This window comes from Panicum virgatum, chromosome 4N (assembly GCF_016808335.1).
Source record: "Panicum virgatum strain AP13 chromosome 4N, P.virgatum_v5, whole genome shotgun sequence".
NCBI classification, from domain to species: domain Eukaryota; kingdom Viridiplantae; phylum Streptophyta; class Magnoliopsida; order Poales; family Poaceae; genus Panicum; species Panicum virgatum.
The window spans coordinates 49,700,948-49,720,715 of record NC_053148.1 but is presented as its reverse complement, the minus strand read 5'-3'; the positions used below and the strand labels follow the sequence as shown (position 1 = coordinate 49,720,715).

The 19,768-nt window shown below is 45.6% G+C and overlaps 2 protein-coding genes across 3 annotated transcripts; both read right to left on the bottom strand.

Annotated features, from left to right (window-relative positions):
• Positions 1-1,078: 1,078 nt before the first annotated feature.
• On the bottom strand, positions 1,079-2,880 carry LOC120668858 (transcription factor BHLH3-like). Its single transcript, XM_039948653.1, has 3 exons — positions 2,237-2,880; positions 1,780-2,121; positions 1,079-1,623 (listed from the first exon to the last, which is right to left on the bottom strand). Exons 1-3 carry the CDS (start codon positions 2,777-2,779, stop codon positions 1,543-1,545), a joined length of 966 nt encoding a protein of 321 aa, XP_039804587.1. The 5' UTR covers positions 2,780-2,880; the 3' UTR covers positions 1,079-1,542.
• An 8,940-nt stretch (positions 2,881-11,820) lies between these two features.
• LOC120668855 (serine/arginine-rich splicing factor SR45a-like) lies at positions 11,821-19,700 on the bottom strand. 2 transcript variants are annotated; one of them, XM_039948649.1, is made up of 7 exons: positions 19,549-19,700; positions 19,403-19,422; positions 14,284-14,424; positions 13,412-13,511; positions 13,187-13,336; positions 12,624-12,669; positions 11,821-12,429 (listed from the first exon to the last, which is right to left on the bottom strand). In XM_039948649.1, exons 1-7 carry the CDS (start codon positions 19,549-19,551, stop codon positions 12,062-12,064), a joined length of 828 nt encoding a protein of 275 aa, XP_039804583.1. In that variant the 5' UTR covers positions 19,552-19,700; the 3' UTR covers positions 11,821-12,061. The 2 variants fall into 2 exon arrangements, with proteins under 2 accessions (XP_039804583.1, XP_039804585.1); XM_039948651.1 differs by lacking the exons at positions 19,403-19,422; positions 19,549-19,700 and adding an exon at positions 19,364-19,389.
• Between the last annotated feature and the right edge of the window lie 68 nt (positions 19,701-19,768).

The following is a 19,768-nucleotide window of genomic DNA, read 5'->3' as shown; positions in this document are numbered from 1 at the left end:
GCATTACGAAAAGTTTGCATTCTTTCAGGATTTGCTTTGCTTTGCTTTGTTCCGTCGACAAGAAGAGTACAAACTTTGCAGTTCAGATTGACCACCTTTAATTACAAGGTTGCTCGGCGTTATAAAACTGGTAGCAATCAGGTTGGCTGAAGATGCGGATAGGGCTAGTACAAATTCAGGCAGGACACCGACTACGATTAGTAGCTACTGCGTGCAGGGTACTCTGTATTAGCTGATTAGCTCAGGCTCAGCTCAAGAAGAAAACACGTCCAATCTTTTGTCTGCGGGATTAGACAGTATATAAACTAATCTGCTAATAAAGTAGGGGTCAATGCATCCGTCAATGATGCGTACCCTCTCTCTCTCTCTCTCTCTCTCTCTCTCTCTCTCTCTCTCTCTCTCTCTCTCTCTCTCTCTCTCTCTCTCTCTCTCTCTCTCTCTCTCTCCCTCCTGCAAGCGAGGGCCAAAGATGTGGTCCAGCCCGGCCTCTCTCGCCGTGCAGAGCGCCAAGGGATACGACAAGGCCCCCTGATCTGCTTCCGTGGTGAAATCTTTTACCCGCCTTAGAAAAAGGGATCATCCATTTTCATGGGGGCGACCAAGCATCAAGAGGAGACGATGCGAAAGTGACCCTTTGCTTTGGACAAGAAACAATGCTTGGAGCCTGCCTGCCTGTTCAAGTCCCTGTCAGTGCCCACCTCGGTGCGGTGCCCCTGTGATGGTGATCATCAGTACTCTACTCAGGAGAATTGCACAAGGTTGGTTGGGTTCATTTCCTCTTCACTTGACACTGTTGATTTATCAGGCGGCCGGAATCAGCAAGGCTCAGCAGCCCAGGTTCAAATTGGACACCTCCTCAACCTTCTTCAGTCATTGGTAGTAGCAGAATGTATGTGACAGCTAAAAGGGAGGATTAGGATTTTGTGGTGAGCCTCTAGTGCTTCATTGCTTCTTCTCTTTCAACAAACATGGTCTTGCTTTGCTTGCAGTCTCCAACAACCACAGGGCAATGCCAACGCATACAGATACAGGGGCTGGCTATTCAGAAACTGAATCAAACATTTCAGTAACACACACATTTGCTTCCTTGATACTATCAACTCAACAACCATGACACAGAACAGAGCAGCTGAGACAAGCATACTCTGATTAAAACCCCCCAAAAGAACTGAGAAAAAGCGCAACCAACTGATGATCAATCATTAGAAAGGAAAGGCAGCGAGCTTTGCTCTTGTTAAATAGTAGGAGAAGAAGATTCACCACAGCACTTTGCATCTGCATAATATGCTGCTGCTGCTGCTGCTGCTGCTAGTTGTAGGACATGCTGCTTTGCTACATAACATGGTTGGTTATGATGGGGAGATGGATTGCAAAAAGGCCTCCCAAATCTTTGCCTGCCTGCCTGCCTTTTCCGCTACTCACTGCAACTACTGCTGCTGCTACCACCACTACTGCTTAAGCTTAATTTAAAGTAAATTTATTGCTGCCTGCTCGGGTTCCTTCTTCGTCTTCCTCCTCCGGTCCAGCCATGTCGGCCCCCCTCTACAAGCAGCCTCCGCCGTAGCCGGCGTTCTTGAACAGCTCCTGCTTTATCGCGTCCGCGCTGATCCTCTCCCTCTGCATCTGTGTTTTTTTTCATCATCAGAAGATCATCCTCAGGCTTTTGGTTCGTCAAAGAATCAATCAAGAAGCAAAGCTTGTTGCCCCCAAACAGTTTAGTACAACTCATGAAAGAAGCACAGAAAGAGGGAAGATTGTTGCTCCTAGGGAGTAGAGTACCTCGGAGCAGGAGGCGTGCATGCCGAAGTCGTTGAAGCAGCTGACGACGCACTGCTGGATGTCCAGGCCCAGGTTCTCCAGGGTGCTCACCGTCGACAGCAGCAGCCCGGGCTTGGAGGCGCAGTAGATCTCCACCCGGGTCTCGCCGCTCTCCTTGCGCTCCACGTCGAACTTGGGGGTGTTCCTGGCCACCATCTCGTTGGGGTTGAGCTCCCGGAACACGCTCAGCACGCCCGGCGTCTCCTGCTGCTGCTCGTCGATCTCCTCCTGCAGCAGCTTGATCCTCTCCATCAGCTCCTTCATGTAGTCGATCGTGTCGCCCAGGATCGATGTCCTGTCCATCTATTCCAAACAAAGGAGGCGCATTTCATCCTCAAACTGCTGCTACTGATTTCGGGCAGGAAAGAAGTGTTTTTTTTTCTCTCTCTTTGGATTTTGGATTTGGATTTCTTCTTACCTTGCTGATCTTGGGCACGACGGAGCGCAGCATGGAGAGGCGGTCGTTGAGGCGCTTGCGGCGGCGGCGCTCGGCCATCAGGTTCTTGGACGGCATGCCCTCCACCCGCTTCTTCTTGGACGCCGGGGCCGGCGGCGCGGCGCCGGCGCCGAACGCGCCGGCGCCCTCCGCGAGGCCGGGCTCCACCTTGCAGACCCCGAGGCCGCCCTCTGCCAGCGGCGCCTTGGGCTCGATGACGTCAAGAAACCCCATCTCAGCGCCGTAGTCGCCGGCATTGGGGCCCCCGAACGCGGCGGCGGCGCCGTAGACCTCGCTGAGGCAGTCGAACCCTGGCGCCGCCGGGTGCGGCTGGTCATAGGAGGCTGTGAAGGTGGGGAGGACGCTGACGGTGGGCGGCGGCTGGTGGCGGTCCTGGAAGGAGCAGTCCATGGCGGCGGTGCAGGCGGCCGCCGGGAAGAAGAAGTCGCCCGTGGCATTGCAGTCCCAGGCGTCCCTCCGCAGGGAGAGGATCTCCTCCAGGAAGGCCTGCTCGTCCAGCTCCATTGCCTTCTGGTTCTTCTATCTCAGGAGGTGTGGTGGTGGAGACCGACTAGAGAGGGAGAGGGGAGGATGCCAATGGAAGTGCCATGGTGAGGGTGAGGGGAGGGGGATTAATATATGGGGGAGGAGAATGGAAGGAGGGGACAATTATTCCCTGTGATAAATGGTGAACAGTGGTATTAAGGTAGGTATTAGAGAGCAAGTGATGGGATGCGATTGGAAAGGAATCATGCTGCCTACTCACTGGATCATGCTTAGTGTTACCCCATCCATGCATTTCTTTAATCCCAGGGTTTTGCTCTTAATTATTTGTGGTTTTTGTACTGTACTGGTAGTAGTAGCAGTGGTAGAATGTAGATTGTAGAGAGGCTCCCAATCTGGTTTTTGTTGTATTGTGACTTGTGAACCCTAGGGCAAGGATAACACAGTGATAGGGTCCAGGATTCCTTCTGTTAGAGTACAGCTCTGTCTGTCTGATGATCCCATCCCCATCCCCATCCGTTGTGTCTAAGTAATTTAATGCAAGTGATCTATCATCATCCGTGGGCAATACAGGAGGTATGGGTGATGAGTCTATTGGACATGGAAGGAGTTGTCCGTTGCCATTTGCCATTGTGGTGGAAATGCACAACTTTGAAAGTCATATCGCTCTATTCGGCTGACTGTGCCTGGTAGCTAGTGTTGATTTGTTGTCAGAGAAAAATATTGCTGGCTAGTGACTGATGTTGATTTGGTGTACGAAAAAAAACATTGTTGGTTGTCTGTCTGACAAGCCAGCTAAATAGAACGTGACCGAGGTGAACTTCTTAACAACCTCTGCTGATACGTCAAGGAGATAAGGATACTTGTGTTAACTGTAATCATGAGCGTTGAAATGGCCGTCCAATTAAGTCCAAGCCGAGGCTTAAAGACACTGCAGTAGCAGTACCAAGTTTGCAAACGCAAAACTAGTAGGAGAAGAAAAGGAGGTAGAACTGGTAGCAAGGATCCAAAACCGTCTTTCTGGACGCCACGGGCACAGACTTTGAAAGGCACAACACTCATGGATTGTCAGGCAGCCTCCTCACAGAAACTCTTGCTAGCTAGTACAGGGGAAACTTTGATGGCCGCCTCCTCATTGTCATGCCAGCTGAATGAAATGAAGTTTGTCACAAAAAGAAATGAGATGAAATTCTGTGATCCATTTGTTAATTGCTGATTGTCTGGCTTGGCAGTACTAGAACTACTATGTAGTTTTCTGTATTACTCCCTCCGTTCCAAATTGTAGGTCGTTTTGGCAAATCTAGATGCATAATTTTTATTATACATCTAGATAAGATGCATAACAAAAATTATGCATCTAAATTTGTCAAAACGACCGTCTAGATACATGACAAAAATTATATATCTAGATTTGCCAAAACGACCTACAATTTGGAATGGATGAAGTATTATATTGATACGGTACATGTTACATTACATATGGGGCCAGATTCTCCATGGTTGGCCTGGGTAGAAAATGCATACTAGTGGTATGTTTGGACGTAAAATATTCCTCAAGTTAACACGGGCTGTGTTTAGATCCCTGGAAAAGTGGGAGAAAAAGTCACATCGGACATTGTAGCATACTGTAGTATTTTTTCGTTTGTTTGTGGTAAATATTGTCCTACCATAACCTAACTAGGCTCAAAAGATTTGTCTCGCAATGTACATCAAAACTATGCAATTAGTTTTTTTTATTTACCTATATTTAGTACTCCATGCATGAGTCATTTGCTATATTTAATGTTTCGATGTGATGGAGATGTGATGGAAAGTTTGGATTTTGGGGGGTTTTGGGGCATCTAAACACACCCACGGTGTTAAACGACAGCGTGTTCATCAGATTATTGTATCCACGAATCTTTCCTGGAGACTCTTCTGAAAATGCAGCAGGTTCAGAAAACGTTTCAGTTTCAGATTGAAAAGCACATCGAATCCGGAGCAGAAGATCCGAGCAGCTGCGTGGTGCGGGTAGGACCCGGAGGCTGCGGCGAAGTTTGACCTACAAATGCGTCCGAGTCGAAAGAAAACGGCCCTTGTGGGGCCCCGGCAGCAGCGGGCCGTGTCAGCTTCCGCCTGCAGGGGTGGCCCCCCGCCAGGGAGCCCCACGTGTCCTCCCCCTCTCTCAGTTCAGCTTCCTGTGGGTGATGTGGCCACGGGCCTTTTTTTTTTTGAGGGAGTTGCTGTGCTTGGGGGGTAGGAGTAGTACACCTGTGATTCTGTCCCTGTGCTGCCGTGCCAACAGCAACAGGATGCTGCTGCTGACCGTCTTGTGTTTACAAGCTTCAGGCAACTGTCAACCGTTCAACAGACCCTGCCGCGTGTGCAATTAGCCAACAGCAACAGGATGCGTGTGCAACAGACCCATGATTTGCAAATCTAATGATCCTGCCATTTGTTACATGAGCCTGTATATGCAATTAGCTGCATGAAGTTCATCAAGAAGAACTGTGGTGTGGAATGAATGGGCCTTGTCTCGATCGGACCTCTTTCAATTCATTCCTTCCCACAGCTCTCCTCCTCTCGCCGGTTTGTATTACAAACGTCAGGCTCAGTATGGTTATGTAATAGTTGCAGATCAAGCTCTTTTTTTTTTGAATTAAACAGATGGAGCTCCTATTTCTGCAGTTCATGGCATTGATGGTACGATCAGGCTAATGATTTCAAAAAAAAAAGATCAGGCTACTGATTGGTCCGCTATGCCTTTTTGTGGTAGTCAACTATACTGAACTTGTGCATGGTCGATCGATGAGCAAACCTGCCGATTCATCACATCTAATTTCCGGGAAGAATCCAGGTGTGAAAAGGTCTGGCTGCTTCCGTGCTTCGTTCAAAAAAAAAAAGGTCTGCCTGCTTGCTAGTCCGATCCGATGCATGCATCTTGCTAGCTAGGTTTCGCAACGTTGCAGCATCTATGTATCTATCGTCACAGCCAAAAGGCAATGCAAGCATCACATTTGCGTGTGTGCATGTGGTTGCGTGCTCGCTCCGGATCGTGCGTAGCGCCTTGAGAATCATCAAGAGATGGCGCGTATGATAGCTTAATACCAAGTGCCTCTAATACGTACGGTCTGCCATGTGGGTAGTACTACTGGGTCTCCAATGGCCATCTCTTGCTAGGATCTTCTTCGATCGGCTACTAGCAGCAGCTGTCACGTCAAGGATGACCATGGCAGAGCTTCTTCTTCTACCTCACATGCATTGTACATGTGATGAGTATAGTATTTGGTTGGTGGCTCCGATCCGATCCTGTGCACGCATGCTGATCGAGGATCATGCCAGTCGTTTGGGATTCAGATACGAGGACCATATAGATAATGAACCAATTATTATATAATGGAAGCATGCATGCATCAAGTTGACCATGCATCCATCCATGATGCATGGGGAAGGACTGACTGCTATCATCTCGTAGTCGCAGCAACAGAGGGCGGCATGCATGCATGTGCATTCGAGATTCACTTAGCTCGCAGCTAGAGGCGTGCAAGCATAAGGCATGCAGATGCGGTTGGTCGTCTGAATCAACTCTAAACAGCAACAACAACAACAAGAAGATACAGCTCGATCTGCAAAGGTTGAATTTTCGGATCCCGTTCGTCGACTTTATTTGTTATTAACATAAACAGACCGCCATGATCAGCTCAGTACTTTGTCCGATCCTGTGGTCCCCTCCGATATGATATGATCCCTCTGTCGTCGATGATCTGTCTAGGTCTTCTAAATTATAAATGATTTCAATTTCTCTCTATATAGAGAGTTTTTTTATTGTGTAAACGACCTATATAATAATTTGGATTATAAAAATAGAGCACTATGGAGTGAAGTGCACATATCATTCCCGGTACGGTGGTGAAGTCCTCAATACACTTGGGAGTAATGCATAGTGATCATTATTTAAGTTTTCATTTTAAGTTTGTGTAAATTAACGGATCAGGATTCATACTTGGGAATGAACTGTTTCAAAAGTTGAAGTACGAAATTATTGGTTAATTTTAGAGTTGACGAACCTAAATTAAAATGTGAGAATAATAGTGGTGTACTATTGCACTAGGTATATACATATATATGTACAAAAGGGTACGGTACGGTGGTGGTAAAGTCGCAACAATTGAGTTTGGACAGAACCCTGCAATGCATATGCAATGCATGATCCATCGAGTCCATGGACGAGGACGATGCATGGGAATGAAGAAAAGGAGGAGATGTAGCTAGCATCATCTGCACATGGCTGGCTGGTGGCCGGGCTTCCCCGCCGTGCATGCCATGATGCCATTGTTTACGCTCGTTACGGATGAATTTCGACTGTCAATTTTATCAGAAAATTATAAGATTTAGCATTTCTGCACGCATAATTATCTAAAATAATAAAAGAACTATACGTTCCTTGGAAAATATTACCATGTTAGGAAATAAGCAGAAATGCAGTTAAATACGCACCCCAAAACCAAGGCGCAAAACGTAGATCATCCCAACGCCTCACTCAGCCTCATCAAAGAGCCCACTAGGGCATGCAACCGCCTTATAACAGTGCCAAGACATGCACAACCGCCATATGAGCCGGGCCCACCTACCAGTGACTCAGCCAAAGGGGAAATCGGTTGGTGGCCTAACCAGGTCGGCGGAACCAGGCTTGGCGCCACCGACCTTCTCCTTCCACGTAGCAAATCCTCAACTCCTCCCAAGGTTGGTTCTTCATGACTTCAGATGAATTGCTGGTCTCGAGAGCTGTTGTGATAAGGCTATAAATATAAGGGGGCTCAAATGAAGACAAACCTCAAGTTGCTCATTCGTTCTCAAGTTTCTCACTGTTGCTTAGTTCATAGGTTAGTGGAGTTTAGGCTGAAGTAGCTCATATTTGGGTTCCCAAGGTTGCTTAGTATTCAATATGGGTCTATCTCTTACTTTCCTTTGTAATTCTCGGATATTCTTAATAGAGCTATCTTCTAGATTTATATATTTGCATGGATTATGCTCTGCAGTGTTAGACATATACTTCACGATTAGTTTATATTCATACTTTATACCTTACATGATTAGACGAGTAAATCTAGTGCCACGATACTGGTTTTTAGTATTAGAACGTTTGCTCTAGTATGATTTCTATCCATCTGAATGGTGGGGGCTCTGCGTTGGATACTAGAGTATCACTTTATTAATATAGACATGAAGATAGACATGGAGTGTGGTTAATTAAGTGTTGCTAGATGTCACCCTTTTCTCACGGTTTGTAGAGGTAGCTGGCAGGTGGGACATTCCTATCCAGTCTCCGTAATCCTCCATCTGCTAGCTCCTCTACTAGCCATGCGTGGTTCTCCCGGTAGCCAAGCGTGGTTCTACCGGTAGTGCCTAGCCTAAAGCTGGGGCTAATTATGTGTATGTGCGTAAATGTATAATATAAGTTGTATATTTAACTAGAAGTACATAAGCTTCGAGTAGTTTTTTTTCTTCCTTTCTCCCTGCTTTAGTATTTTGATGAGTTTGAGCTTGAGTTAACTTGTATTCCGTACTACCTCGTTATCTATATATTATCTTATCCCTATTTAAGTAGTTGAATATTCAATCAAGAATTAATCATTAATTTATCTATTCATTAACGCTGCCTTTCTTGTGGAAATATAAATATAACGCTCAAATACTCCCTCCGTCCCAAAATAAATGCAATTCTATGGTTTAAAATTTATTCCACAAAGAATGCAACTTTGATCTAGCAACCATAAAAGACAAGAATCTCTGGAAACTTCTCGTACAAAAGACAAGCCAATATCTAGATTTTTCTTACAAAAGACAAGGGCTAATTTGGTAATTTACACCTAGCATTGGTTTACGTATTTGGCCCTAGAATTACATTTATTTTGGGACAGAGGGAGTACTTTTAGTTAAAATAATACAACGTTATTTTGTATGTTTATGAATTTATTGGTGACGTAAGAAATACCAACAGCCCACGCGCGCGTCGTACCTCGTCTTTACAACCTGTGAAGCGTGAACATGAATACATGCATGATCCATGGAGGCCGGAGGGAGACGATGACGATGAATGTGTGTATGCATGGGCGGCGCTAGCTGTTGTGGTAGCTGCATGCACCGCCTGCTGACTGCTAGCTACACGTATGGCCGGCGGCCTTCGCGTCGGTTGTTCGTTCATTCCAGCCTTATTAATTGGCTTCTTCTTCTTCCTCTTTCCTCATCTCTCTCTGTCTCCGTTTCTGTGATTGGCCGGGTTTCGCAGCTACAAAAAATAATAGAAGTAATGAAAAAAAGAATCCTGGCGCTAGGTTGCTGGTTGCTAGCGTCCAAGGAGACCCGGTCCTTATCAGACGAAGGTAGGACTAGGAGATCGACCAAACGCAAAACCGGGCGGTACGGAACGGAAAACCGCCATGGTTTTGGCCGTAGCAGCAACATCGCTGGTTTGTGGCTTGTCTCATATGCTAGAGACTAACCCCAATGATCGCCCACAATATTTGCTCTCCGGCCTTCTCCATCCGTCCCTCTGCTTTCCCAGCCAGCCAGCAAGGAGGGAGTAGAGTGCTTTTTGGTGGTGTCGTGTCGCGTCGGGAGCAGCGCCGGGCGGGCATGCATCGATCAGCCCCTCGGATCCCCGCCGCAGCCTTTTCCTGCTGCTGCTACTGCCAAGACCGGGATAGTAGTATTAGGCGTATAAATAATAGTAATTCAAATATTCAATCCACTAAACACACAGCTTTTTCATCTTTGGGAGTATCATAAGTGTTTCATATGCACTAAATTTCATACCATATCAACAAATTTGGTAACATAGCAGGATCTCTATGAGGAAAAAGAATGTGAAGTTTTATGGGATAAGAGAGGAATTTTATCGCAATGACATTACTCCGACTCGGTTATCAAATTCTCAATCTTGATAATTATGTTATAAAACTATTCACTGGAACTAGACTCGTAATGCAACGCAAATTATATTAACCCTGCACATGGCTCAGGCAGCGGGCATAGTAGTAGTGACTGTATATATACAGTTGCAGCAGGTAGGCTTCAGCATGCTCTATTTTCTAGCTATCCACCTTCATATACTACTCCTATCCTATCTCTGCGACTCCCGTGTTGTTGTATTTCAGGCACCAGGGCAGGCTGATCATTCTTGTAATTAGAGAGTGAGCTTACTTGCTTATATCTATATATGATTGACAAGAGTTTTTATTATATTCGTCTCAGTTTTTTAAGGAATACTACAAATTGAGCCTCTTGTGCTCTTTATAATTTACTGGTCTGTAAATCTGTCTCCATATTGCAATAAAGTTGAGCCAAGTCCATGGTTGCCGTAGGTTTCCTCCAAATATATACTAGATTAGGCTAGGGAGAGCTGAGTTTATTAATATATAATAATAATAATGTGGATAGCTGGGGGTTTGATTTGCATTGGCTGCGCATGCAGCACGTGTATATAGAGAGTTGCATCCCGTGACGTTGCACGCGTTGCGATCTAGGAAAAAGGGCAAACGGGTCCTCTTCATCGTGTCGCAAAGTCGTAATAACAAGGAAACATGCATGCATCTACGTACGTACTGCCGTGCATTTCCGATCATAAAGAAAGAGCACCACAATTCACTACACACCACACCACTCGCTCTGAGAGAAAAGAGAGAGACGACCATGGAGCGAGGGCATGCAGAAGCGAGAGCAAGGGACAAGCGCATGGCGCCACGGCGCGCCTCGGCAACTGCGCCCCCTCCCTCGCTCCTCCACATCCTGAGATCTGAGATAGAAGAGCTATGCCTTCTTCCCCAGCACGTGGGGGCCCACCGCACAGTCTCAACCCAGTTTCACAATTTCGTTTTTACTGTTCTGAATTTCGTTTTTTTACCAAAGTTTGACTTTCATATTTTTGAATTTGAAACCGAAATCACACACTTTCCTGACCGAAATTCGCTTGGTGTAGTCCTAAAACGAAAAATTTCACCGAAATTCGGTGAAATCCCGCCGAAATTGTGAACCCTGTCTCAACCACGGGCCGCCCGGCACATTTCATTATTCATCAGACAGACCGACCATGCATGAACACAAGAGCAGTCAGCAGCAGGCGATGAAGCTCAGCCCAGTAATTATTGATGCTAATAGTAATAATCTTATTGATCGGTCGTCGCAGCTACGCTAGCGACGTCCCTCCCGTGACAGGCTCGATCCGCCGGCTCAGAGCAAGCAGCAGCAGCTCAATAATGGAGGACAGGAGGAGTGCCAGGTGACGCGCGCCCAGCCTTTCTGCCACCACGACCACAGCCGCCTTCCTTCTCCTTGGGCATGCAAGCAATGTGCATATGCATATATATTGTCGCCCTATTCACTCATTCATTCGCTTCTCGTGACCAACGTGCATTATTGAGCACTCACCGACCTTGCTGCTGCGCTGCGGCGGCATGTACTAGTACAGCAAGGGGAAGCAGCAACCATTTGAACAAGGAAGCCTCACACAAGAATCTATCTGCCTTTCTCTCTTTTGCCCTGCTGGCTGCTGCACGCCCTTTACGCAGAAAAGCAAGCACAGAATTTGACAGCAGCTGCTGCTGCGATAGTAACAAGGGTACGGCACCATCCTTCGCATCAAATCCAATCACCCATCCCAAAAGCCGCACCACTTAATGATGAGATCCGTCCGTCCGCCCAACGGCACAAAACCCACAGAGACAGACAATGCCAGGTGATGACTGATGAGAGTGCAATCACAAGAGATCTCAAAGATCATCTCATCCCGTGCTGCGGCCTGCCTTTTACATGCCGCTTGCCCCTCATCAGCTCCAGACTCGCAGTACCATCACCAAGCACAATCATACAGCCACAGGCACCAGAGCCCTTTTGTCTTCTCTTTCCAGTTTTCACCGCACCACCACCCAGCCTTCCTTACCAGCCAGCCAGAGCCAGTAGTCCCCTCCGGTGAATATTCCTGGCCTTCTCGCCTTTCAAGGATTCGAATTATGGCGCCCTCAAATAATAGCCAGCCTACGTAGCCGCTGTGCCGCCACGATCCACAACAGTGAAAAGATGCCCAATGCAACAAGTCCCCAGTCGTTCTTTAGAAGTTATCATTGCAAACCTACAAACAAAGCTGTCCATACAAATTCTTCAAATCCAGAGACACGACAAACAGTACGCAAGTACAGCTACAACAATCTACCCGGAGTCACGGGAGGGCCACCACCTTCAGGCAGCAACAATACCAGGCCATGGGGCCATACATCTTGGCAATACGGTGCCCCACCCCCGGGGATAGGGAGGGGCAAAAGCCAATTTTTACCTGTCGTAGCCACCGCCACCGGCTCGGCGGCCGCCGCCATAGCCTCTCTCCGGCATCCGATACGGCGAGATCGATCGATCCCTTCTTGACCTGCCCCCGCCATATGGTGGCGGGGAATACCCCCGGCCGCCCCTGCTCTCATAGTAGTCTCGGGGGTCCCTCTGGGGGGAGTAGTCCCTGTAGGGAGGGTAGTCTCGAGTATCCCTATACGGAGGGTAGTCCCGACTCTCCCTGTAGGAATACATGGGAGGTGGAGACCTGCGGTAGCCATAGCCGCCGCCGCCGCCGTTGCCGTAATACTCATCACGACCACCACCATAGCCACGGCGGTATCTCCCACGGTCTCTACGCTCATACCGGTGACCTGTCAAGGTGTAGCATATGAAGTAGGTAATACATAAAAGCAAAAGAAAACATTTCAACTGAGTGCCCACTAAGTGATAAGACATGGCATCACAAAAGTGAAAGGGGAACAGACAAATAAATATACTGAGAGGATTTAAAAGGATGCTGTGAAGTGCACTGGTATCTACAGAATTAAAAATGCTGCTTCTGTACCAAGATAGCTTCCGGGAGTTGGTGTCCTTGGGCGACCACGGCGTGACTGAAACAACAGAAAGACAATTCTTGTCAGATTACAAGCAATAATAAGGATAAAAGTATCATTCTTGGATCATGTACTTAATTACAAGTTTCTCTCACAATCAATGGATATACGACCTGCAATAACGGACCAAGGGAGGAAATAAGTAACGAAGAGCCCAAATTCCAACTAGCAGACATCCAACGTTGCTATGCACATGGCACCGCACATGCTTGACTAATGAGTTGGCATTGCCCGTTGATTAGTTGAAGGTGAAAGCTCAGGTTTAGTTGAATAATTGCTACATTTAGTTGGCGTGAATCTTGTGGTGCATAGTAACTCTTTGGGCTGTCCACTGATCGAGCTGTAATTTGCTAAAGCTGAAATTGATGAACTCAGAATCTTGATTGCTGCACATATCTTGCACAGTATCTTCTGAATAATAACCAAAAAAACTTCCAGGTCAACACACAGCATATATGTGGTCGCACTGTTAGTATCAAAAACCCTAGTGATGGTAATTGGTAAACACAATTACCTTTTCAACTGTAATGTTTCGACCTTCCATCACAGAATTGTTAAGATACTTGATGCAACGGTCAGCTTCTTCCATGGTGTCCATGGTGACAAAGGCAAATCCACGCGAAACACGTGTATGGGGCTCAAGAACAACATGGCAACCAACCACCTAGTCCACAAGAAATTGTTATGGTGTGATACTTCTGAGAGAAATTTGGCATAGCTTTGTATGAAGTCAACTAACCCTTCCTTCCTTCGAGAAATAATCTTTAATCTCCCTTTCAGTCACCCTAGAAGAGAGTCCAGTCACATATAAAGTATTTCCACGGTTAACAGCCTCCTCCCTGCAAAACAGGCAATAATTAAGAATGTGGAGATTGCAAATAAAAGAATTATTACTCAACATGAAACTAAATGGCATGAAAACTTTAGCTAGCTCATTAAATAAAAACACAGTTATCCCCTCCTTTTCACACTATCTCTTTCCTAGTTCATTAGTCTAAACCATTAAAATTTACATGCCATCCAAACTACTAAGTCATAATTTGGTTAGCAAAATATGTTACGTCACTAATATCCACGAAAAAAATCTTTGTCCAATTCAAAAACTATAACCATATGGCATTGCAGTTTTGTTGTATAATAGAAAACCATTTCAGAATAATGATTACAGGAGACACAGTGGTTGTTACAAAATCATACTCACAAAAGTGATGCATTTCTTTTTATCTATTATGTCCTAGGCATGTCACATATATTGTATATGACTTTCAACAATCATAGCAATTCTATTTGGTACATTTAACCTTTAAATAATTTATACTTCAAAAAAAAAGTCTCCCGAATATCTATAATAATAGGATAGAATACTTAGATTTTTTTAATTATTACGCCACATTGACACATGCTTCTACAACAAACCTCACTGAGCTTCTAGCAATAGAATTACCAGTCAGTGCACAAACTATACATGCGAGTTCTCAAATACTTTAACAAAGGAAAAACAGTACAAAATTGATGGAGCACAGGTTCTATTAGGCAAAAAATGTAAAGCATATTTATAAGAAACATTGTAAAGCACATGGACCATTAGCAAACAAAAAGAATACTGAGCACCTCTCATGGCTTCTAGATCTCGACCTTGCCTGAGATCTAGGATCAGGCACAGGTGACCTAGACTGAGACCGAGCTGGAGACCGTGACCTTGACCTTGCTTTTGGGTGCCCCCTGCCGTAAGGGGAAGGGGACCTCGAGTACCTGAAAGTAAGAAAATGCCACTAGCATGTATAAAAAAATATACAGTTCTTGTAGTTGTGATAAGGAGTTCTGGTAAAAAAATGGCAAGAGAATCAGCAGTTGAATTCTAGTTAGCATGAAAAACCACTGTATCGTTGTGCCCAATTCAAAGGAGATCCTGTGTTTACTGATAGGAAACTCTCGCACTCAGAAACACGGATACGTCACTGCAGGCCTGTATCCCGTGTCGGAGACGTATCCGATACGGATACGCCTGGGATACGGCCGGGATACGTATCCGCGGCGTGTCCGCGTATCCCAGGTTATGTGGGCCGGAAACTTACGAATGGAGACGTCTTGGCCCAGTTGATACGGCCCAGCCCAACTTTCCACCGTTCCTTTCTTTCTCTCGTGACCTACTCCTGAGTCCCGACCCCTCCAACGCGGCACAGTCCACCTCACGCAGCCGCCTCTGCCTCCGACTCCCCCACGCGGCGCCCAAATCCGCCGCCCGCCGGCGACCAGCCTCCGCCCTCGCCGGCGACGAGGAGGGCGGCAACCAGCCTCCGCCCTCGCCGGCGACGAGGAGCCCCCGCGACGGCCACAAAGGGCTGCACCCGGTCTCCAGCAACGAGTCCCCGCGTCCCGCGACGGCGACGAAGAGCTGCGCCCGGCCGGCTGCAACGCCAACGATCCCCTGCGACGGCGAGTCCGTGACTGCACCCTACCTCGTGCCCCTTGCTTAGGTGACTAGGTGAGTTCCTCTCCCTCCCCAATCCAATTTAGATCTGAGCCAGTGCGCCCTGCCTTATTGATTTTGTCCAATGTTCATTGTCCAGTATGGCATCTCCAAATTTGAGTAGTGCTGGAAGTGGCACTGCTAGTGCTAGTGGTAGTGTGGGATCTAGGGCCACAAGAACTGATATCAAGGCTCCACTGTGGGATCATGTGACCATTCTAGAGAGGCCTAAAGCTGGTGGAGGAAATGCTTCATGGAGATGCAACTATTGTGGATTGGAAAAATGCACTAGCTACACTAGAGTTGAAGCTCATTTGCTGCAGAAATCAGGGAAGGGGATTGGCAAATGTCCGAAGGTTACATATGAAATGCTGAGTCAGATGAGGATGGACGTGGAAAGGTGCCAGGAGCTAGTGGAAAGAGCGAAGCAACGCACAGTTTCTTTGCCTGTAGCTCCTTCTTCAGTCAATAACAGCAAGAAGAAGAGGGGACCTGCTTCTATATTGGAAAAATCTTGGGCATTGGAAGACCACAAGCACTTGGATGCTTTAATTGTTAGAGCAATGTATTCTGGTGGAATATCTTTCAACTTTCTGAGAAACCCATATTTTAGAGAAGCTTTTGCATTTGCTTGCAGCCGCCACAATTTGCAAGGTTACACAATCCCTGGGTATAACAGGGCTAGGGAATCACTCCTGAAGCAAGAAAGAAGGCACATAGAGACTCTATTGGAGAGTACAAAGAGCACATGGCCAGAGAAAGGGGTCACAATCTGCTCCGATGGTTGGTCAGATCCTCAGAGGAGGCCAATCATCAACTTCATCGCTGTTTCTGAGAAAGCACCAATGTTTTTGAGGGCTGACAATTGTGAAGGAGAATACAAGTCAAAAGAATATATTGCTGAGAAGTTGAGGGCTATCATTGATGAAGTAGGTCGACAAAATGTGGTACAAATCATCACAGATAATGCTGCAAATTGCAAAGGTGCAGGTCTTTTAATTGAAGCTGAAAATGATCACATATTTTGGACACCTTGTGTAGTGCATACTCTCAACCTTGCTATGAAAAATATATGTGAACCTAAACTGCCAAGGACACCTACTGATGAGGATATGCATGTTTGGAGTCAATTAGAATTTATAAACAATGTCAAAGTTGAGGCTACTATGATCAAGAATTTCATAATGAATCATGGCATGCATCTTTCCATGTTCAATGAGTTCAGCCATTTGAAATTGCTCTCTATTGCTGAAACAAGATTTGCATCGGTTGTGTGTATGCTAAAACGGTTTGTTGAGGTTAAAGCAGCTCTCCAACACATGGTGATTAGTGACAAATGGAGCATCTACAAAGAGGATGCTTCAACTGCCCAACATGTAAAGGAAAAAATACTAAGTGATGTCTGGTGGGGCAATGTAGAATACATTCTTAGGTTCACTAGTCCTCCTATCTATGATATGATACGCATTGCGGACACCGACACCCCGTGTCTTCACTTAATCTATGAGATGTGGGATTCAATGATTGAGAAAGTGAAGAAAGAAATATATTTGTATGAAGGGAAGGAACCAAATGAGGAGTCAGACCTCTACTCTGTTATTCATGATATATTGATTGCTAGGTGGACAAAAGGAAATAATCCACTTCATTGTTTGGCTCATTCACTCAATCCAAGGTAATATGCACTGTGCAATTAAAATTCAGATTCTTTGCTCTTCATTTTTTCAGTTGATCATCATGATCTAAATTGCTGCCAATTCCAGCTTTTACAGCAACATGTGGCTTCAAGAAGGTGCTGGCCGACCCCCCCCCCCCCCCCCCCCCCACAAGGACAAGGAAATATCACAAATGAGGATGACTTGCTTCAAGAAATTCTTTCGGATACCGCAAGAGTTGGCTGCAGTAAAGGAAGAATACGCAAGGTTTTCTAGTTTTTCAGAAGAATTCAATGACCCTGATTCTATACATGATAGATGGGTTGTTTCCCCAATGACATGGTGGACAAATCATGGACAATCTGTCCCTCTTTTGATGGGTTTGACCATGAAACTGCTCAGCCAACCGGCCTCTTCTTCTTGTTGTGAAAGAAATTGGAGCACATATAGCTTCATCCATAGTGTCAAGAGAAATGCCTTAACTCCTGAGCGGGCTGAAGATTTGGTCTTTGTACACTCAAATCTGAGACATTTGTCAAGAAGAACTGATGCATACAAGAAAGGAGAGACAAGGATGTGGGATGTTGGGGGAGATTCTTTTGATTCCCTTAGTGGTGTAGGTCTTCTTGAAGTTGCTGAACTCTCCATTGATGAACCTGAGTTGCAGGCTGTATCATTTGGATTGGGTGATGCCGAGGTTGAAGGTGTGGAGGAGACGGGGAATGAGGAAGAAGCTTGATGTTGATGGCTTGATGCTAGTTTGCTACCACCTTTTAATTATTTCCTAATTTAGAACCTGCTGCTATCATGTTATTTTGAGTGTAATAGACCTTTAATGTCTCTATGTTGAACTAGAATATCTATTTTGTAATTTATTATGCACAATTATTATTTATTAAAAAATAGTTAAAACATATCCGCGTATCGGGTTGTTTGGGAAATTGCCGTATCCGCGTATCCGTATCCTTCCGATACCGATACACGTATCCGTATCCATGCCGCTTAGCTCTCGCAGAGAGACTGAAATATGATAGATGTCACATCTACATTATAGTCATAAATAAAACCTGGCAGTCAATTTAATAATATTTTTAAGAACACATCAGTTTATGGTAAGGCTGACACAGTGCTATCATAATGACATATATATAAAATAAAAAATAAAAGCTCATTAAGTAAGAAATGACAAAAATTGCTTGCCTTATCATCTACAGTTGATAAAGAGAAGCCCAGGAAATTATTTGTATGTGCTAACTGAATTTAACTCAGGCAATAACTCTCTAATTACGGCAGCGACACAACACCATATTGGTCAATATAACCACAAAAACACAGCAGAAGTATGTTTCAGTAGTGGTTCACAATAACTGTTAACCCACCATTTGGTGTTGCTACAATTCCTATAAACAATGAGCAACTAACTTACTACAATTCATATAACTTATATGGCAATCTATTTGATGAGGCTTGTCCTCAATTGAGTAGTGGATTGAGTTTCAAAGACTAGTCTTCATTACCACAATGAAACATCGGAATGAGGTGGACAAATGAATCCTAGTCAACTTATTCCTCAACGATAGCATAGACATAGAAAGCACCACTGCACCAGCACGAATTATCTAAATGTTGTGTGCAATGGCACAAACAAAAACTTCATTGGGGAGCTACAACTACTAACCACTATGTTGTGTGCAAGCCTGCTAGGAAAAGCACTTGGTCAAGGGCCACTTTTGAGGAACAGGTAGAACAACAATATAAGAAAAGATATACAGGGGGAAGCTTAGCACTTTTAGTGTGATGATGGAATAGGTTGCCAAAATTAATCTGAGCTCATACATACAATGCAACATATCTAGGTAGACACAAAAAATATAGAACTTGATTCTAAAAGCTTCAGCTATGAAGTGTATTAACTAACAATTTGGTTAAAGTTATTAGAACACGCAGACTTTGGATAGTAAGCAAGTTGAGCCAAATTCAAACAAACACCATGGTTTCTGGTTAAAGGTTTAGGAGGCTACACTAAACACACACAACTGATTCAAATCCAGAAGATAACCTTATTCCAATATGCAAATCATAAATATGCAGACTCCGGATAGTAAGCAAGTTACGGGGTTACGCCAGATCAAACAAACACATACACAAGATAGACAAACACCATCATTTCTGGCTAAATGTTTAGGAGGAGAAAACCTCATGCATACAAGCTGGTGCATCTATATTTAACAAACCAGAAGCTCACACTAGAGATCTTAGAAGTAATACCTTCATAAAAGGCGCACGCCAATCGAAATCAACATAGCTCTCAAAAACATAAGAAGCAAGATGGAATCAACCTCACCATCCACTATTCAAATCAAATAAAAAAAACGTGACAAAACAAAATAACGGAAATTACAATAACGCTATCCCTCACGCGTGTACTTCTACATACTTTACAGATCCTGAGTTTGCCCGGGCTAACCCCAAATGAAGCCAAAGGGTATCGACGGAACTAAGATTCTTAATCGGAAAAACCATAACACTAGAGCCAGATCAGGGGTGACCAACGAGCGAGGATTACAAAGTAGGCATATATGGGATGCGAAGCCGGCGTAGTTACCTCCTTCGCGGGGAATCGGCCTGTCAAGTCAGAGAGGGAGCAACACCCAAAAGCGAAGCGTCAGTACGGAGATCGAAGGAATCAACAAAAGAGGGGGGAAATCGCAAACACGAACGAGACAACGAAGGCGAGGAGGAGGGAATCACCATGTTGCGAAGCGGCGTCGGCGGCGGCGGCGGCGACCGACGCGGTGGAGCTCCCGGCCGTCGCGCGCTGGGCTAGGGTTTGGCTGACGCGTTCGCTTCTCCCCTCCCCTCCCCTCCTCTTTCGGGCGTGCGCTCTCCGCTCGAAATGGCTCGGTCCGCGTGGTATTTGTCGGGCAAAGACCGCTAGAGCTGGTGGGCTTCAAGGTCAACGAGGCCCGGC

Excerpts from the sequence above, each read along its gene's own strand:
- LOC120668858 (XM_039948653.1), bottom strand. The coding sequence starts at position 2,779 with ATGGAGCTGGACGAGCAGGCCTTCCTGGAGGAGATCCTCTCCCTGCGG. Across the intron at positions 2,122-2,236 it reads TCGTGCCCAAGATCAGCAAG|ATGGACAGGACATCGATCCT; the intron begins GTAAGAAGAAAT and ends TGTTTGGAATAG. Across the intron at positions 1,624-1,779 it reads TGCACGCCTCCTGCTCCGAG|ATGCAGAGGGAGAGGATCAG; the intron begins GTACTCTACTCC and ends AAAAAAACACAG.
- LOC120668855 (XM_039948649.1), bottom strand. Across the intron at positions 14,425-19,402 it reads GCCGATTCCCCGCGAAGGAG|GTACTCGAGGTCCCCTTCCC; the intron begins GTAACTACGCCG and ends TCTTACTTTCAG. Across the intron at positions 13,337-13,411 it reads ATTTCTCGAAGGAAGGAAGG|GTGGTTGGTTGCCATGTTGT; the intron begins GTTAGTTGACTT and ends CTTGTGGACTAG.